General features: G+C 40.9%; 1 protein-coding gene across 4 annotated transcripts in view; it reads right to left on the bottom strand.

The window, feature by feature from the left end:
- Window positions 1-20,392, bottom strand: part of LOC108893431 (serine/threonine-protein kinase TAO1) — a 24,799-nt gene extending 4,407 nt beyond the window's left edge. Inside the window, exons 1-21 of one of the 4 annotated variants that reach the window (XM_051078803.1) lie at window positions 19,660-20,392; window positions 10,287-10,545; window positions 9,621-9,692; window positions 8,714-8,815; window positions 8,568-8,613; window positions 8,328-8,424; window positions 8,114-8,227; window positions 7,549-7,640; window positions 7,075-7,168; window positions 5,211-5,292; window positions 3,495-3,662; window positions 3,014-3,220; window positions 2,737-2,871; window positions 2,337-2,573; window positions 2,116-2,244; window positions 1,869-1,952; window positions 1,551-1,670; window positions 1,203-1,442; window positions 891-1,103; window positions 441-623; window positions 21-299 (exon numbers count right to left, since the gene is read on the bottom strand). In XM_051078803.1, coding sequence (XP_050934760.1) covers window positions 84-299; window positions 441-623; window positions 891-1,103; window positions 1,203-1,442; window positions 1,551-1,670; window positions 1,869-1,952; window positions 2,116-2,244; window positions 2,337-2,573; window positions 2,737-2,871; window positions 3,014-3,220; window positions 3,495-3,662; window positions 5,211-5,292; window positions 7,075-7,168; window positions 7,549-7,640; window positions 8,114-8,227; window positions 8,328-8,424; window positions 8,568-8,613; window positions 8,714-8,815; window positions 9,621-9,692; window positions 10,287-10,418 — 2,763 coding nt within the window. In that variant the 5' untranslated portion in view covers window positions 10,419-10,545; window positions 19,660-20,392 and the 3' untranslated portion in view covers window positions 21-83. Of the gene's footprint in view, window positions 1-20; window positions 300-440; window positions 624-890; window positions 1,104-1,202; window positions 1,443-1,550; window positions 1,671-1,868; window positions 1,953-2,115; window positions 2,245-2,336; window positions 2,574-2,736; window positions 2,872-3,013; window positions 3,221-3,494; window positions 3,663-5,210; window positions 5,293-7,074; window positions 7,169-7,548; window positions 7,641-8,113; window positions 8,228-8,327; window positions 8,425-8,567; window positions 8,614-8,713; window positions 8,816-9,620; window positions 9,693-10,286; window positions 10,546-19,086; window positions 19,223-19,659 lie in introns of those variants that run through there. The other 3 variants (XM_018691456.2, XM_018691458.2, XM_018691457.2) reach the window with 3 other exon arrangements.

Here is a 20,392-nt window from a genome sequence, read left to right as displayed (position 1 = left end):
ACAGTGAACAAATGAATTAGGGGGAAAAAAAACAGTAAAATAAAGTCGGCTTTGAAAGGATAACTGGTTCCTAAGTTGTTGGTTTAAAGATCAAATATGATCCAATCAAGTAGAATCTTTATTTCCAGAGTAAGCATAATAATTAGAAAAACAAATATAGAACTTTTAAATGTAACGTCAACAAAACAACTATGCAACTCACACCCTGAATTCCATGCACAAATGCTCTTAAAACAAGCATAAAAAAGATGGAACTCACTCATGGGGTAAAGACAAAGGAAACTAAGGAAGGCCTTTAACTGAAAGACACAGTACGTGAGACACAGCATGCGAATATCAACAAAAGGGTAGCCTCATAACCACAACTCAAAACACATTTTTTTTTCTAATGTCACTCGAAAATTTATAGACACTCATCCTGACACTAGACCCCTTCTTACTTTCTGCTCCAGCAGAGCCCGCCGCAGAGAGACCCTCTGCTCCAGCTCCCTCCTCTCCTTGTCGTGCTGAGCGTCTGTTTGCATCTTGATCTTGCTCTGGTACGCATTGAGCAGCTCCAGCTCCTGCTGCAGCTGCATCCTCAGAACCTGACACTCGCCCTCTTGAGCTTCATCTAACCGCAGCTGAGGGCAGGCAAGTGAAAGAGAAAGAGAGACATAAAGAGAGAGAGAAATAAAATCTTTCTCTGTAAGCATCATAGTGTTTGATTTTAGCCCAGTGTCGGTGAGATAATGAATATATAAGCAGCCATAAATAGAGAATAACTAATTCTTATTTTTTTCTTATTTTCTTTTTAAAAAATGTGGACAGTGAATATCACTGTCCACATTTTTTCATATTTTCATATTTATATTTCAAAAAACTTTTAGATCTTGTCTTCGGGTACTCACAGCCTGTGTGGAGAGCATTTCATTGATGGAGTGGTCGTACTGCTCGGCCAGGATGGCCAGCTTCCTGGTCTGCTCCTCCTTCAGCCTCTTCAGTACGGCCTTGTGGTCAGACTTGGGTGTGGTCTCCAGCAGATGGTTCCTGAGGGCCTTGTACTGCCTGGTCTGGGTTTTGCAAGTCTCCTGGAACTGCTTCTTAATCTGAAGCTCCTTCGACTACAAAAGGAGAAGAAATGAAAAAGTTGACTGTTAAGTGTTACAGTTACAGAACAGCAGCTAAGGAAAAACCAAAAAACCCTGCATCACTTTGTGTACCTTGAGGCTCTTGGGCTGCTGTCGGACCTCCATGACATGCTTGCGTCTCAGCTCCCTCTCCCTCCTCTTATTGTATTCCAGCTGGTTGGTGAGCTCTGTCTGGTGCTGGGTCCGGATCAGCTCTGCCCGCGCCTTCTGGATCGTCCCCAGGTGCCTGAACTCCAGCTCCTGCATCGACTCGTGATGCCTGAGCAGCATGGCATGTTCCAAGTCCTTCTGTGTCTGCCGTTTGTTCAGCTCCTGATTGAAGAGGAGAAGATGCAGGGTTAGAGTGACTGAATGAATAAAAATCAAACAAAGAAGTACGAGTGGGTGGTGGTGTCTGGTTCTCTCTGTGTGTTTAAGTACCTCTCTGGCCAGATCCTGCTCCACATTGTGCCTGGCAATGAGAATCCTGCGTTTGAACCGCCGACACTCCAGCTCCAGATACTGCCTCTGTCTCCTCAGCAGGTTGGCCTCCTCCTCCGCCTTGGAGTGGAAACATTGTGGCATTACAATAATATACTGTGTACCTCACACTTCAATACCACTTTACTGCAAGTAAAGCTTACGAGGTCAGATGAGCAAGAGACAAAGACAAGACAAAAAGACAAGAACGTTACAGATTCTACTGACAGTGCAAATCCATTGGTAGGTTTGAGGAAATCAGGTCTCAGAGATCCTCACCTGGAAGTGCTGGATGTTCTCTTTCTGCTTGGACAGCCACTCCTGCTTCTCCTTCTTGGGAGTCGACTGGTTCTCACTCAGTTCCTGCCACACAGGTGTTATTTAACTTCATTTCAGTATGTCAGGGCATTGTCATTATCTCGCTTTATGCCAACATGTAGCATAATGACATTTAGAAATACAAGAAATCAGCATGTGTTGTCCAGATGTCTGTTGCGTGTAGGTGTGTGTGACTCAGGTGTGTTACCTCTTTGAGCTGCTCCTTGCGTAGTTTATACTCCCGCTTCTGTGACTCCAGGAAGCTGCTGAGCTCCTTCTTCTGCTGCACCTGGATGTGCTGCTGGAACTTCTTCTCGTCGTTAGCAAAAGTCTTCAGCTAAACAAAATACGAATAATGAGTAAGAGACAAAAAGGCACTTGCTTCAGTTGTAGGAATGTGTGTTTTACTGAAATTGCTTGTCCACATACATCTTTCTCCAGGGCTGCCTGGTGTTTTTTGAGCAGCTTCTCCATCTCCTGGGTGAAGTTGCTTCTCTGACTCTCCAGCTCTTTGTCCAACCTCAGGCGGTGCTCATCCATCTCCCCTTTCAGCTTGTTCTCCAGGGCCATCAGGTGCTTCTGATGCTGCCGTCTCATGCGTTTGTATCCTGACATTTGCTCCCGCAGCTCAGAGTCCTGCTCGTGTTCCTGCATCTCACGAGTCACCTGCAAGATGTGGACGCCAGAGAGAATCAGCACGGTCCAATCACATTTAGAATGATAAAATGTAGAAATTTGAAAGATTTATTAAACAATCACTAATTTAAAAAAATTGTGAAAAAGTAATAGAAGTTAAATGAGATACACAGAGGAGTAAGTGTGTTCTTACGAGTGACGCTGTGCGTATAGTGGCAAAATGCTCTCTGTTGCGGTAGTGCTTCCTCGGGGCCTGAGCTGGTGTTGGCTGGGGCTCAGAGGGTTGACTGCTGGCTGCCTGCTCCCCAGAGAAACTCTCCTCTTCTTCCTGGAGACATAAAAGTGATTTCACTTGAGTAAATCTGTCAGACTAGACAACACTTCCACCTGAGCCACAGATGATATTATTACAAACTGATAATTGGTTACACTTCCTTTAAATAGGTGTGTGTCTGAGTCACTTTACTCACTGGTTTGAGGTGTATAACAGAGCTGTTGGACATGACTGTGTGGTCTCCCTCCATCAGGTCCAGCTCGCTGCGGCTGTCCTGGGCCGCTTCGTTCAGACTGTTGACAGAGCTGCTCTGTGAGCTGGCGCTGATGGACATGCTGGGGATGGACTGATTACTGCCGACACTGTTCACCGTTCCTGTCCGACCTCCGCCGGGCTCCAGCTCCTGGAGACAGAGTGTAAAGAACACAGAGAGAGACAGCAAGGGAGAGGCAAAGAGGGAACACGAGAGAGACCAAGAGACACAGAAGACACAGAAAGAAGAGACATGCATACAAACCAATACATGCTTTGTTATTTTCTCTGAATGGTGGAATGCCATCAAAGTGGCAAGTGTATTTCTGTCCTCAAAACCCCCTCCCCACAAGTCTTACTGTACTCCAGCACCGTTGCTTTCATTTTATTTCTAATTTTAGTTTAACATACAAACATCCACAAACCTCATCTCCATCCTGGGTTTCTGCAGTGGGTCCGTTGTGGGCTTCCTGAAGGAGGATCTTCTTCATCTTGCGGTACTGCAGGTTGTCCAGCTCTCGCACCGCATCCTTGGTCCTCTGAATAAGATCCATCAGCACAGAGTCTGGACGTTCACGCTGCAGAAACGCATGCTATTGGGGGAGAGGGTGACGGGAAGGAAGAAACATAGCAGAGAAGTCGCAGAGGAAGAAGAGAGGGCAAAGGGGAATGCCGATGAGAAGAATACAATAAAAACGTTCTGTCACTGAAATGTTCATCTCTAATTAGGTTTCTGAGTGATGTCATCATGAGATGTGGACAAACCCAGGGGGTATGGTAAAGTTTATGAGGTGATCAAAATGTGAGTTTATTTCTGTGCCATAAACTGCACAAACAAAAAAATGTTCAATATCCCGAGAGGGAACACTCCCCGTTGGCTCAGAGTGCTGAATCAGGCATAAGCTTCTGCAATCTTGTCATAGCCCTGAATTTAATAAGGCAGTGGATGGTTTTGCACCAATGGAAAAAAAAAAAAAAAAATCAGTACTTTAAGACAGCTCATTGTTACTTTGTGTTTGTGGCTGGGATATTTAGTCTGGTATATCTGACACAAAGGTAAACTTCTAAGACTTCTCTTGAGTCCATGTTCAGTGCAAATTACAATATTTGATGGTTTGGGACACACCCAGATCAAGTCTGGGTTAGTGTTATTTCTGCCACTTCTCTCCAGAATATGCATCATGCTACCCAGAGATGTCTATCTTTGATCAAGGAAAGGAGTGCAAGCTGCAAACATCTTTTCAAAAAACTTAAATTTGACAGAAACCATCTCCAACACTTGTCTGTGAGTCAGACCAAAAGATAACACTCAAAAGCTTGATTTATATTGTCCACGTCCGCTTAACTGTAAGAGTTTCAGGTGATGGTAAATTCCACCATCATCCGTCATCAACGTTTAAACAGAACTGCTTACATGCCCACTGTTCATGTTTGAGTATGTATTAGGGCCTAAAATACACAACTGGAAATCCCTATTCCAGTATATGCATTGTATAGTGGATCAAACAGATGACGACTAATCGTCCAAACTGACAAAGATGAGAATAAAAGCCAGCCTGACAAACACAGGGATTTCTAACATTAGCGTTGTTCTTCATGCTGGAAGTCCAACTGAAGAACATCACACTGAGAGGCAGTTAAAAAGATTGTTTTAGTTTTGTTTAAGCAAGTAACAACTTAACATTTGCAAAAGAAAGACACAGTGTGCAGTGCTTCCATACCCCAAGGACAACATCCATTAGCAATAGCGAGTCCATTAGCAGGCTAAGTGACAGCTGCTCAATTACTCAACAGTGGATGGAGAAGTCACATCTCTACAGTAATTACATCAGTGTTCTTTCTACAAAACTGAACTGTCTGTGTGTGTGTGTGTGTGTGTGTGTGTGTGTGGTGTGTGTGTGTGTGTGTGTGTGTGTGTGTGTGTGTGTGTGTGTGTGTGTATATCTGTACATGTTGTGGTGGTTGTGTGTGAATCCGGAAGCAGAGGATTAGTGAATCAAAATAGAAGCTTATGGAGGACAGAGCAGAGTGCAAACATCAGAGAGATTTATCGCCACGGGACTTGTCAATCTCCCGTCTTGACAAACTGACCCCACTCTCTGTCTCTGTGTAGTAGTGGAAAGCATGTGCATGGCACTTACACCCAGCATGTCGTCAGAGTGCGGTCTGTCCTGGGGGATTTTCTGAAGGCAAGAATCGATAAAGTTTCTAAAGTAATCCGTCCTGAAACAAAGATGATAAGATAGAGGGTCAAAACAAAAAACAGGACACCTACACACATATCCCTTAACAATCATTTGAGGTGCAAAACATACAACATAACTACAATAATTTCCTCTGTTATTGCTGCACTTCATCATCACTGTGACTACATGCAGATATTTATGGATTTACAACACAAATGATAAATTAAAGGACCATTCCAGAGGTCTGCAGAGTCAGTGCAGTAAATTCTGTGTTCTTACAGGCAGCCATTTTACAATTAATGCAGGTCACATTGTAATTTTTAATAGAGTTTTTCTCATTGGTTTCAGTTTATTTCTATACACAATCTAAATCAACTCACAGACTTGAAACTTGCTCAATATGGCTAATGCATCATAAAGTCACACACATCCGCACTGGGTTTTGTTAACGTTACTTAATTTAGGAGTTTTAGTAGCGTTAAAACTGTGCAGTCATCTGTGAATCTGTCATGGTGGCACATTCATGAATTTAAGTACAAGTCTGCTGACAGAGCCTCTCATTTCAACTGCCACACTGCATCCAATCGAAAGCTGTGAAACTCATCAGGGATCACAAATACTTAACAGACTCTAGTGTTGTAAAACACTAGTCATTATTTTGACATTTAGTTGTACTGAATAATGCAAAGTTATTTTGAAGACCAGTTTTAGCTACACGATAGCACACAAATATGCCATTTCTCTACTTTAAACTCAGATGTGCACTCACATTGGATGATCGGCACCGGAGAATTTATGTATTAGTTAGAAAACAAACAGTAGTTTTCAAAGAAGTAGCTCTGCAAAGTAGTAATTCTTTCAGATGAAAATGAAGAGCTCCAACATGAGGGCGACTACTTTTTCTACGGAATGACAGTTGCACCCTATCATTTTGAGCAGAGTATACTGAGGAGGAAATGTTGCTGAGGCAAGCAGAGGGAGACAGGGAAAGGGCAAGAAGAGGGGACACTGCCAGAACGTCGGACTCTGGAACGAACAGATGGCAGCTGGTGGTGGAGTTTAACACATGCCAAACTATGCAGTACACAACAGAATGTTTTTGCTGCCATGAATGAGACATTTTGGAACCCATGTTGAAGGATTTGGAGAGAAGCACTGATGCTGTTCGACTGCCATGTGTGACAAGCCATCACAATTTCAGCGATCACCTGAATAATGGCGTGTTGGATACTCTTTTTCTCAAAAAGCACAAAAATCGACTGCCTGTAACAGAAGGTCCTGACGGTGAGTGAGTTAGTTATTTTACTTCCACTGTAATAAACCTCTGGCTGGTACGGAGGGTGTACAGTAATGTAATGTGTAAGTAGATGTACATTCATCTTTTGTTTCAGCATATCACAACACCTTGGACTCAAGGAGACTGAAATATCCCTCTGTGACTGGCACCTACTCTACACTTATATCAGACAGTTACTATGAAGCTAAATATCATAATTCTGTTGGTGTAATAAGAGTGAGTTACCATAAGAGTAAATTCAATTCCTTCCATAAAAGTAGAGATCATAGCAATTTATAATAGTAGTATTAGTTTGTTTTGACATAAAATATACAACCCTGTCTGTACTGAAAGAACAGGTAACATAGAATGATGAGTACATGGATTTACTGACTCAACTTCTCTCTCCACAGATTCCTTTGATAAGTAGTCTTTTACAGTAAAATGATCATTGCACACACGCACATGCAAAATCACTGGTATGGTCCTTTAAAATATCTATATTGATTATACGTGTGCATGTGTGTGTTTGTGACACCTTACCATTCACTAGATTGCAGTGTGGGGCTCTCATTCTGCGCTATGTGGTATAAGGCACTCATTGCATTCATGTTAAACAAGGGAGGCTTCCTCTCCGCTGGAACAGAAAAGACAACAGTCAGTTTGTATTCCCTCTAAATTCTTCTAAATTAGAGATTTATTCACAATAAACTTGTAACAGCTTAGCCTAGGCCTGTTTTACTGCTGACTTCATTAACACCACTGATTTATCCAAACCCTAAATCAGACTTTGCAAAACACTGTGTAAGTTGACATAGCTGTCTAGCGTCCTGTTATTCACAGATCTGTCAGTCAATCTGGCAGAAAAAGTAAATCTTGTGTTCAGAAAGGATGGTAGGGTTATATATTTTGTAAAATTTGTTTTTAAGTAGAGTGAGTACAAGGTTTATGCTCATTATATAGAAAAATATTCTCTCTACTACAGTTACAGCGTAGATAAATTACACTGTCACGTACCTAATTCTATACAGGTGATCCCCAAGGACCAAACATCCACCTTCCCATCATATTGGCCCTCGTCCATAGCTAGAATCACCTCCGGGGCCATCCTGAAGTGGAAGAGAAAGGAGGGGGTAGGAAACAAATAAAAAGAGAGCTATAACTTTTATGGATACTCAGTCACACTCACCTTCTTAAATGTAAAAAAAGGGAAATATCTGTTTTACTATAAATCTCCAAACTAAAAAGCACTGTCACTTTATTCTTTGGAATTAAATAATGGTGTTTTTCATGACTCATCTAAGTTGTTTCTCTGCAGCATAAATCAAAAAAGCAGCAACCCCCTCCTGAAGATGATGTCTCAATCCTGAGCATACATTGTCCTCAACAATCACAGCAGCAAAGCATTTGAATACCTCAGCCCAGTTGTGTGTAAATATGCAAATAGAGCGCAAATACTTTTTACAGGCAAATCCCATTTCGTGAACCAATGCCTCTTTAAGTAGATACTCAATAAGAGCTTGTTGATAAAGTTAACATTTTGGTCATTGCATCATTAAATACACACATGCAATTCACCTACCAATATGGCGTTCCCACAAAGGAGTTGGCAGGTGAGGCGATGGAGGCAGAGCCAAAGTCTGCCAGTTTGACTTGCCCAGGCTCAGTCAGCAGGATGTTACCTGCCTTCACATCCCTGAGAGAGAGAAAAATGAAAAGAAATGTGCATCAGAGCAAGGATTATGTGGGGGATATACTGTTTACAGACACTTCTTAAAAAATATTAGTCATATAACCTGTGGATCATATTGTGGGAATGAAGGTAGGCCAGCCCCTGCAGAGCACCATGTGTAATGGCAGCGATCTCCACTTCTTGTAGAGGTTTTTTATGAACTGAAGGAGGAAAAACAATGCAAGCAGGAATCAACATCAGCTGATAAAGACAAATCAGAGTCCACTAGACAGTCCTACATCTCATGCCTTGTTGGAGAGTGAAATCTGTTTGACACACACAAAAACGTATAACACAAGCTCACCTTCCAGCAGATCAGAGGCTGAGCCAAGACAGTACTCCATCACCAGCTAGAAACAAGAGATAAAGTCAAGAATAACAATGTACAGACTATACACACTGCCGAATGAGATAATCTTCCAATTCTGAGCACATGGACAGGTGACTTACCCATGCTGTGTGCTCACGGAGGTAACAACCTTTGTACTCTATACTGTTGGGGTGCCGGATCCTCTGGAGAAACTTCACCTCCTTTATAATGTCCTGCCATTTCTGTTTGGGGAAAGAAGGGACTTAAAAATAAAACAGGCGATGCATTGATTCTCTTCACAGATTATGTGTAGTAATCTGATTATAGCTAATCTGAAATCATGAGCTGTATCTAGGACGACGACAGCGAAAGTGAGCGCACAGGAGCGACCTCGTTGAGACAGTAAGGTTAAGTGATTTTAAATCGGAATTGCAATGATACCCAACATTAATACATTTATCTGGCATCGGACTACCTGAAATTACCTGATGAAACCCAGATACTAGAGGGGTAGATGAGCAGTAGCAAAGTAGTTCACTCAGGGACAAAGGATTACTTCAATGAAATCCACTTCTTGCAAACATGCTCTTCTTGTCATGTTTGGATTTTTACTATGTAACAAGAGTATTTATTGATGATATCAGCATCTAAGATTAACTGCAAACATTTGGTATTTGAAGATATGTTTATCAAAATCATGTACAGTTTGAACGTGGCACAGAGAGGGTAACACAAAGAGCAGCTATGTCAATGTAAGGTGTACCTAAGTGCACAAAAGTCATAGTTTGATACAAACCAAAATATAAGTAACATTTTATTTTTTAAAAGACCACTATCAAATTAAGTTTTGTAAAATTCCATATGTTGGAGCTGATGGACGACAAAAACAGCCAAGATAGCTTCCTAAACATAAAAACATTTGATTGCGTATTTTACTAAAGGCCAGTATCTTCATTTTCTACACTGCTCAAACTAGACCAATGTTTATGGTGGGGTTAAGGGTGGGAACTATTATGCTGTATTATATCATAATCACACATATCTCACCTCATTCGACTGTTTGCCACTGTAGGACATCTTTTTAATTGCCACCACCTCATTTGTGCGCACATCCCGTGCCTGGAAAATGCAAAGTACATTGTCAGAGCACATTTAAACCATAACATACACGACATCTAAATTCTCAGTACATTTTCTCTCATCAAAGATGTGGTTTGTCAAGAACTCTTGTATTTTATTTAACCACACTACATGCAGTGTTCAAGAACAAGGGTCAGACTAAAAAGTTAGGGTGAGTCACATCATTCTGCTGTATCTGCTATTAAACACCACGGTCATGGGTCGGTAAAAATAACTTTGTACAAATCGTTTCTGTTCTTTATAGAAGATCAAACAGTTCTACTTTCTAGAACTGTGAGACAAACTCACTGTAAGCTCACAGATGTATGTGATTACTTTAAGTAGCAAGTCAAGCAGCCTTGAGTTACTATATTATTCACAGAAAGGAATACATCAGCTAATCAAATACAGAGACAGATTTTGGATCACAGATTTATCACTTCAGCTTCAGTGTGGGAACAAATTTGACTCAGAACTGACACTTTTCCTGTATTTAACTGATCATATCCCTGATTACCATCTATCATTTCTATCCACAGATAAATGAGCATTTCTTTCTTTGTATGAGTCAGTGTGAGGATGTAGTTGCCGTACAAAGTAGACGGCGCCAAAGCTGCCATGGCCAATCTCTCGGAGGTCTGAGAAAAGCTTCTCTGGGTCTTCTTTGAAGAAAAGCTCAGCCACCTCCGGATCCTTCAGGCTCCCTGCCCTTACAGAGGAGGGCATCCTGGTTAATGTAGTCCCGTATCACCCACGCAAAGGGGATGGGACTATCTGGGTGCTGAGCTACGCCAAAGCAGCTGAAGATTCATCTGCAGTAATGGATGGGCCTAGGGAATCAGCACATGGGCACCTAGATGGACAGAGGGGGTGAGGGAAAGCAGAGACAGAGAGAGAAAGGCAGAGGCGTTAGAAAGGAAAAGATAAAACATCCTGGCTGTGCACACTATGAAGGAGAGTCTATTTGCTTAGCTGATGTGAATTTGAAGATACCAGAGAGAAAGGTTAAGGGTCAGACTGTGAAAGAAGAGGAAGAAATCTCAGTACAACATTTTATCAAAGTCTGCTCTTTATCCATTCCAACCACAACACAAAAATGTACTATAAAAAGAAGGCAAAAATACAACACTGTGATACATGGCCTGGAAAAAAGCACTGCAGGCATGAATGAATGGTGAGACTGCGGGGCTCCAGAACAACTCTTTACATTGGCCGGACCGGAGCCAGTCTGTAATTTTTTACTTCAGTGATTTCATGCGTTAATGCACAAACTTTGGTCACATCAAAACATTTAAAAATACTTGGCTAAATGATGTCCCCAGTTTTCATGAAACCACTTCAGAATTCACTTTGTAGTGTAGATGAGAAGATACTATACTTCCATATAAGTACCCTAACCCTGCTGTTGTTAAACAACTGGTAAAATACATCATTAAAATATGCCACAGGGCTCCAGACAACTGATGCCTCACTTGGTGGCATTTAGTACCACACTGGCTGAAGAGAGTACACACACAGTTTCTTCAAAAAGGTCAGGAGCTCCTGAAGTATTTTAAAACACAGCGATTTTAGCCACTGGTCACACCATCAAGTGCTGACCTTAATATAATCTACTAATTGCAGAGTCATCACAAGTGCACCACCAGATTGCTTCAGCAATTATTGCAGATCTGTGCGCCACTGGAGTGACTGGGCAATGCAAATATCCTGGCTCAAAGATTGATTTTATGTCGGCTGCTATGAGGTGGCCTACAGTAATGAGGGGTGAGCTGCATCAGATGATCAATTAGAGGACCTGAGGTCAAATTTTACTGTGTACTCTAAACCACATCACTTGTGCTCTTGTTAATTCATGTAATGTGTATGTAAGATTAATACTGTGTATTTGTTCACATAATGCTGAGTCCATGTATTGTGTGATCTTTACCTTATACTACGAAAAGGGTAATGAAGGTATGCCCTCAGAATATACTGTAGAGACACTGAAAACAAATAGACAGTTATACAAATGGGGTTATATTACCCTTCATGCAAATTAGCAGTATTTGTTAATGCCCTATACTGTATCCTGTACACCACTCTAATGTATGAGCTGTTTGTTGTTCTGTATCAGCTTTTTAAAGATACAATAATTACTGAAATCATCTGGAAGTTGTGGCTTTTTCCGTTTGGCGTCTCCAAAGTTGCATGCAGAAGTTTAACAACTTCTGGGCAGATTTCCAGATTTTGCTGATTTTAGAAGTAAAAATAAGTAAATATGATCCCTGCAGCAAACAGATATTTGCAAAAATGAGCCAAATGTTAATGCCCTGCACTTTTAACTTAAAGCATAGGGAAAAAAGTGACACAGTAATTGTAGCATGTGAAAAAGTTTGGGCACCCTACCAAGTCAGTATTTGATAAGCATCCCATTGCCAACTTAAGCATGGGGGTGGAAATATTCTGCTTCTGTGGCAGCCAGTGGCACAGGAAACATTGCATGGATAGAGGGAAGAATGGATTCTATTAAAAATCAGCAAATTCTGGATGCACATGTCCTGCAGTCCTGTCATGATAGTGAAATTGAAAAGAAACTAGCTCCTGTAGCAGGAAAAGCAGACCTCAGAATCCTACTTCAAGAAACACAAGCTGAAGCTTTTGGAGTGGAGCTCACAGACCCCTTGACCTGAACATCGGTGAACATCTGTGGGTAGATCTTGAACATGCTGTGTGTGCAAGCCGGCCTAAAAATATCTCAGAAGTTGAAGTAATCTGCAGGAAGAGTGGATGAAAATTCCTAAATCAACAATAGAAAGACTCTTAGCTGGCTACAGAAAGCATTTGCAAGCTGTGATATCTGCCAAAGGGGGGGATTACTAAGTACAGACTTGGTAGGGTGGCCAGACTTCTGCACATCCCACAATTACTGTTCAATTTATTTTTAAGCTCATGAAATAAAATGTAATGTCTGCTTGCTGCAGGGCTTCCATTTACTTCATTTCAGTTCAAAAAACAAACAAAAAAAAGAAAACCAACAAAATATGTCATTTGCCTTGCTTACAGACCCAAAGTGTCCTTTGTTCTCTGACTATGCACATTGACCTTTCAGGCAGACAGACCATGTCCAGGCTGAAGTAAAAAACTCACACAGCACTGAGCTGCTTAACAAAATTCACATTTCACCCATGTGAAATTATGGCCTTAAGTCAAATACACCTAATGTGTGTGCTTAGTGTGTTTGGAAACTGCCCAGTGTAACCAGTCTGATCTGTTGGTTATTGAGCAGCTCCACTCCAGCAGCTGGAGCTTACCAGCCTTGGTCAAGAGCACCTCATATTATGGCCAATCTATACAAAATCTTTCGAAGAGCTTCTGTTCTAGTGCCCAACCTAAAGAGAGGAAATGAAATGTACAAACGCTGTCGTCTAGTTAGGAAAAGTACAATCAAAGACTACCAGAAACATGCAGCCTTACAGAATCACTCCACCCTTTCTTAACCTCATCTCCATGTCTTGTCTTCAGCCAATCTGAAATTGGCAAGAACCTCTTCCATACGCAAACACCACATGGATATTATTACAGACACGCTCAGTGGATAAAAATGCTACTTTCCTCCTTTCAGCTTATCTTTGGGTTGGCAGCACTGCTAACCTAGCCGCCTGTAGTTATCAGTACAGTCTGGCAGCCTGCTGTACCAAAACCACACTGCTGGCTGAATGTCACAAGGTTTGTCCTGTTTAAAAAGCTAGCCAGCTGACTGCGGAATATAAAAAAAGAAGAAAAAAAAAACAAGAGTGAAACTCTTATACTAAGACATACAGTCCTCAGGGACAACAAATATCTTTGTGGAAAGAAGCTAAAACTGCTGCTGGGAACAAACTTTGGTATCACAGAGACCCAGTCTTTTAATGTTAGATAAAAGTTAACAGAGAGTCAAACTTTGTCTAATTCTGTCGTAATACTTGGAGTATTATTAGATAAACATTATAATGTAGATTGCTTGTCTGTGAAAAACTGACTTCTGAAACAAATTTAAAATATATTTTTTTTAACTTTACAGTTGCTTTCAGGAGCAGGAAGAGCTGGTGAGAGGCAAAGCGCTACCTTTAATTCTGTAATGACATGCCATCCAATCTGACTTCACGTTGGAAAACAATTCATTTTCTAACAAGAAAATGTTATTAAAAATGCACTATGACCAGACCTATTGAGAGTGAAAGGATAAGCAAGGAATTCTGGCTTGTGTGGCTTTCCCCCCAACAGTTACTTAGCTACAAAATACACTGAACATCTTTTAGAAGATTTGGAAAAAGAAAAAGTGAATATACTGCATGCAAAAAACACTATTTAAAAAAAATCACACATAAAATATTCCAACAAAGAAATGAACTATGTTTGTTGAACACAAATGTGCCAGTTTTACTATTTTACCATACTAGACCATGCAGACAGGAAGTAAGATACATTAGCTTTAAAAGATACTATGGATTCAAGCTACAAGATAAATGGTGACGTAGAGAAACTTGACATTCAGTATATTAACAGACAGTGTGTATGTGAGAGACACTGGAGTGTAAATGTACAATGGGTTGAGTTTTTTGTGTGAAAGGCAAAAAGGCTTAGAAGCAGTGTTGACAAGGTAAAATTGCTGCCATACTCTAAATGATTTATTTCCCAGCATAGACAATACTGACTGTCTTGCCTCCCAAATCAGTATGATAACACTGACAAAGCATCAGCAGCAGCAACAACAGAACCATGTTATTAATACTCTGGTGTCAACGTTTTCTGTACTTTTTTCCTGAACAACAAAGACTTTTTCCATCTAACATGTGACTGTACTTCCTCATGAACTCTTTGCTTGATTCAGCACATACTGATTTCTGATGGCTACAATGTGAGATCATACAACGAAATGATTATTTTATGTACTGATTCTATAGAAGTTACTAGATTATTTTCTCATAGTCATCACACACTAATAGTAATGTTTTTCTGATACTAAAATGTTCAGTGTGTTGTTAGAAAATGTCTGTGTTTTTGTGACAACAACGAGGTGTGGGCTGTTTGAATTAAGTTAACTGAAGCGTCCTCTGGTACATGACATTAGAAAAAATGTTACCAAACTTCACACCCCCCTAAATTTGTACATTGATTGCATTTTAATAGTAGTACAGGAAGAAATATTTTTAAAATAACATTGTCAAGTAACATGACAAGCATGTTTCTTTTAAAGAAAATTTGGCTTTGTGTTGTGCAAATTAAGAATTCAAAATAAACTTTGCACACAAAAGACCCTGAAATATTGACCATCAAATATGATCACAAGATACACTGTCACACTCTGAATTTGACTGATTAAAAGAACTTGTTTCCTTATTGTTACCAAATAAACATTTTTTATAGGCACCTGTCAAAGCAGGAAAAGCACAGGTAGAACTAGTAACATTAATGATGGCTCAATTCCAGCATATATTGCAAAACAATATAGCGATTAATAATTCTATTAATTGCACCTATGTTTGAAGAGGATCTATTCAACTTTAGCTTCCTTCACATGTTGTACTGACTATCCAACCTCCCAGGGGGATCCACCACCCAGTTTGGAAAGCACCACATTTTGAAACAACCAAACCAGAACCACTGTTGGTCACTTGACTAGACTGAACTTGACTCAAGTTGAACTATTTATACATTTAAAATAGACAAGATCATACAGTATGTAGGAATTAAAACACAAATCCAATCAGGTACTTATCTTTTTCTTATCTTTTCTCCAGGCAATCAAACAGAGCACCAAATATCAAGTCACAAGACTGAATCAGGAAAAGATGCACATGCATTATCACAAAGAACAGTGTGTTCAAGAAATGCAACAAATGTTGTTTTACTTTTTTGCTTGAGACAACGGATTCTCTCTTGATGTATTATGTCAATTGATTTCCTCTGCACAGTAAAAATCACCAAGAAGCTTAATGAAGAGGCAACCAGTACACAAAGCTGAGTAGCAAAGGGTGTCACAGAGAGGAATAAAGAGAAGGAAATGGAGAGGGATAATAAATAATCAAATACTTTATTGATCCCCTTAGTGAAAATCTCTTAGCTGCGCAGCACAGGGTCAGCTACAGAGGAGCAACCTTGGAGCAATCCTGCTGTTTATCACAATGAAGAGAAAAGATGGGAAAGAAATTCAATAGAATTTCAGTAGAAGCTTATTAAAACCCAGCCTAAGACATCCATCCATCCATCCACTATAGTTTCTTTACATTTTTGGCTGTTGACAATCTACAACGACTACATAATACAATTACAGATACCATGGGACTCCAATGCAGCACCTTTTTACTTAATGGTCAATAGTCTTATTTCACCTAGCTGCAATTACATTAAAATGACTTCCAATACATTTGTAATATTGGTTTAACAGAAGCCAAAGATTAGAAAGGTTATTATTCCTCTGAAAACTACTGAGCTCTATCAGCCACCACAATAAACAGATTGTCAGATTTAATTACTCAGAACCCCTACACATCCAGAGTACACCTACACAGTTATTGTTTTAGTTATTTTGGCTTATTACACCTCCTCTGTGCACACTGTACTTGACTGACATCTCTCTGACTCTCCTGGTTTTGTTACACCTGAGGCAGAACAACTTACACTATTATGATTCTCATAGGTACGTGGAGTTGAACTCAGTAAAGCTTCAACTTGAAAAGGAAATCTAAACAACCAGAATAACCGGAACTTACTTGTGTGGATGTACAGGGCCATTACACAATTCTTACAGAACTGTGAGTACTCAGCTGTCATTTTGATTTACTTTATCTCACACACATGCACACCTCAAAAGAAAATATAGAAGATATATATATATATATATATACACACACACACACACACACACACAATACACACTTTCATACATGTAGCTTCAAAATGCAAGATGTTCCATGCTGTATTGCTGAATAATTAAAAAGTGGGAATGCACTGAACTGACACATCTTATTAAATGATCATATATCAGCCTGTAAATGGTACACATGAAATGCTTCTTAGTCTCAAGGCAATTTTCTGACAACAGTGCAATTAAAATGTTCAAAAGCCAAAAAGAAGTGCAACTCCTCTTATAAATCAGAAATTACATGTACCCTCGTGCTAAATTAAAAAACATAAACAACCCCAATCAGGTCCAGTAAGGTGGACAGATTTTAAACTGAAATCAGATCTACTTTTCCAATCAGTCAATACACTGAATTTATGTATTGGATTCAATATTAGAAGAGAAAAAATGGTTTAGGTGAATCCTTACTTTTTAAACAACATCACAACTGTTTGTTCAGAAACAATGTTGATTTTCATGACAAATGGCTTACACACTACATTTCTCTCCCCCAAGATGGAGGGTGGGGTGTCCATGCTCCTGCTTCCCAGACTGATTACAGATCATGGCTTTCACTGAGAGAAGGAGGTGAAGGCTCACTAGCTACCCAACATCCGCAAAAACAACATCCAAATTTGTGGTGCTACAGAGATGATGGTGACAGAGAGGAGGAATGGAGTGGCCAAACACTAAGAGGATTTGACCCATCCCATTTCTCTCATGGAGCTCCGCTTATGCTCTTCCTGCTGGGATAAATGTCACGAGCATCAACGACATACATACTAAGTTTCCTCTGAACACTTGGGTGAAAAGACAACAATTCCCTTGGCCACCTTTAAGATATACAGGCGTTCAAACACCCTAAATCATCCCAGAGGCTGTGGTGTGCCAAACTGGACAGAGGCACTGCTGGATTACAACTACTACTACTAACATGGACTTCATACAGAATCATTTTGACTTTTAAAAGCTTCAATTAATCTCCAGATACATTTGAGACTAAACTTGATGAAGACCAAGTGACTGGAACTGAAATGTCAATATGCATCCTATAATATAAAAAAGTAGGCCCCTAACTAATGATATTATATATTGTTTGTACAGTATGTGTCCTCTGTCCATGACCTGGAAAAAATATCTATGAGCCTATCCTCTGCCTTCTTGCTCTCAGTCTGACTCATCAAATATGCTACTGGTTTCCAACTGTTCAGCAGCCAGCCTCAAACACCCTGAACAGATGCTTAGGAATTCCTTTTAAGAAATATGCCCATGACTTTATTATCTCACTTCTTTGAACTGCCGTGTCACCGAAGATGGCACTGGCAGTCAGGTTAATCAAAAAAGTTACAACCTAAGGATCACTGTCATATGATTAGCAATCAATTTTGTCAGCCAAAAAATGAGATTAAATAGAATAAAAGTGCTGTAGCATTACAGTCAGTGAGCTACATAAAGCCCATGCTATATCATTCATAAGTACATTACATATTTAAAATCACTGACACTGAAAGTTAGTGGATCATATTGTGGAACCAGCACTTGCTCTGCAGTGGCTGGCTGTCACTGACTGACTTGGATCTAGACTTTAGCAAACAGGGCAGGCTTTGCTCCAGCGTCTAATCCATTTTTCCTGGGAGACGCTTAAATCCATTATGCAGTGTGCCCATATTCAACACCCCCTGATATAACACTGACACACAACTTCGCAGAGGCTTCTCCTGCATCAAGATGTTCACACTCAATAAACAGCTGCGTACCTCTCATCATCAGCTAGCAGCAAGTCCTTGAAAGTAAACAAAGGGAGCTGTTCCTGCTTGTGAATGCACTGTTGTTCCCACAAGCATGCAGGGACATAAATGAACAAATGGCAGGTGTGCACATCGGCACAGGTCACAGAAAACATAGGAATTCAGGGACAGGCAGTCCAGCAGAAATCTGTGATGATAGAGTAAGAGGACAAGTTGTACCTGCCTTTCAGCTGTAGCCCATAGGCTGCATTAATAACACGGGCAGTCTGTTCATCACGGTCTACAGACACCAACAAAGATAGGTGGATTGCTCATACTGCGGTGCTTATTTGACAAGCAGAGCCAGTATATACGGCACATAAAATTAAATCATAGGTGTTTGTGTTTGTCAGCCATCAACAAAGTGCAGTCTTGGTTAGATGAATGATAAACTTGATGTCACAACACATACATTATGCGTGATTTAACCATATTCAAATGATCTACTGTCATGCATAAGTTGAGCGGCAGAGTCACAGATAAGCTCAGCAGGAGAGTAGCCTGCTGAGTGATAGCCAGTGTTACGCAATATCAACACAGAAAACTGAGGAATGCGACTCACGTCAGTGCACAAAAACAGCCATCAGCGGCCGATGGATGCGAGCTCAGCCTGTCGCTTACACACGGCAGGCACACTCGACAGCAATGATTTGTCAGACTCTCCTGGCTAATGCTGCCTGTAAACACAATGCCAGAACATGTACGTGCCACAGACACAGAACGAGGCTTGACCAATGTCACTTACCGTCACACGGTTAGCTATTCAGACAGTATTTGACTCATGATATCCCTTATAGATAAGCAGACTTCCAAAACAGACACCTCCAACGCCGAGTTTCACTTAACGCACAGCCACAGTGGACAAAAACAAAAACGAGGGAGTGGCACTGCTTGCAACGATAGTTGCATAAAGCGGATTAGCAAGCTAACGTAGCGAGCTAACGCTTCTTAGGTAAAGCAATCTGTTCCCAATATTTACAACCAACATAACCACTCATAATTTAGCTGGCTAGTCCTGCTTCGCATACACTGATATAATTTTCATAGGTGTTGCGATGACATTCAGAATAAACACCCTTATGCTAACAAGGGATGACTGAAGTTGCCCAGTACAGCAGACTAAAAATCTGCCGATGCGACAGACCATACAAGTTGTGACAGCAACTTTTGGTTAGCTGGCGAATAGCAAGCAATCCAGCTAGCTAGCTCACGAGCTAACCTATGTTGAAATCAAGCTCAACTGCAGCATGTAGCAAAGAAAAAATCTAACATGTCCCATCGCCAGTTAGCACAAAGCTAAAGTTAGCGACCGACTCACCTAGTCAAGATGAATCCACACAGGTTGAGAAGTGGGTTGTTAGCGGCTGATTAATCCAGTCACCCTGAACACGACAGAGCGAAGCGTCGATCGCTAAATCACAGACGAGCAATGCAGTCCAGAGAAATCAAAGTGTGAATTCGCTAGCTCATAAGTTAGCACTGCTAATTCGCTAAACTGACTGCACAATTGCCCTACCCTGTACAAACGGTCACGCTGACTTCCAGTCTAGCTAAATTGTTTACTTTAGCAGTTACCGTTTTTGTCATCCACACTGGCCGGCGGCAAGAATAATTTAACGTGAGGCGAGCTGCTCTGGCTAACGACTGTCAAGCGTTAACTGTCACAACGGACTGGCAAGCAGGCAGGCTACTGGCCAACTAGCTAGCTGCTAACGTTAGGCATTGGCTAGCAAAGTTTCTCTCTTCGATAGGCAGTTCCCTAAAAATGGCGGCGAGGAGAATCACCTCCCTTCCACCGTGAAGGAATCAAGGAGCGAATGAATCGACGGACACAGAGCCGGAGCGGAGCAGGCAGCTTTGATTGAGACGAGAGTTACACGTGTGACAGTTTTGGGAGAGTCTTGTTGATGCCGTCCAGCTGCACCCTGCAGGGTAACTGTGCCTCCCTCCCTCTCTAAATCTCTGAGTTTGGTCCTGCTGTGCAACACAGCAACTGCAAGCATGGGTGTGTGGTCTGGATGGAGAAAGCAATGCACGTAATGACTGTCAAC

The sequence above is a fragment of the Lates calcarifer genome, linkage group LG20 (assembly GCF_001640805.2).
Source record: "Lates calcarifer isolate ASB-BC8 linkage group LG20, TLL_Latcal_v3, whole genome shotgun sequence".
Lineage (NCBI taxonomy): Eukaryota > Metazoa > Chordata > Actinopteri > Centropomidae > Lates > Lates calcarifer.
Note: the sequence above shows the minus strand (reverse complement) of the source record. Positions and strands in the feature narration are given on the sequence as shown.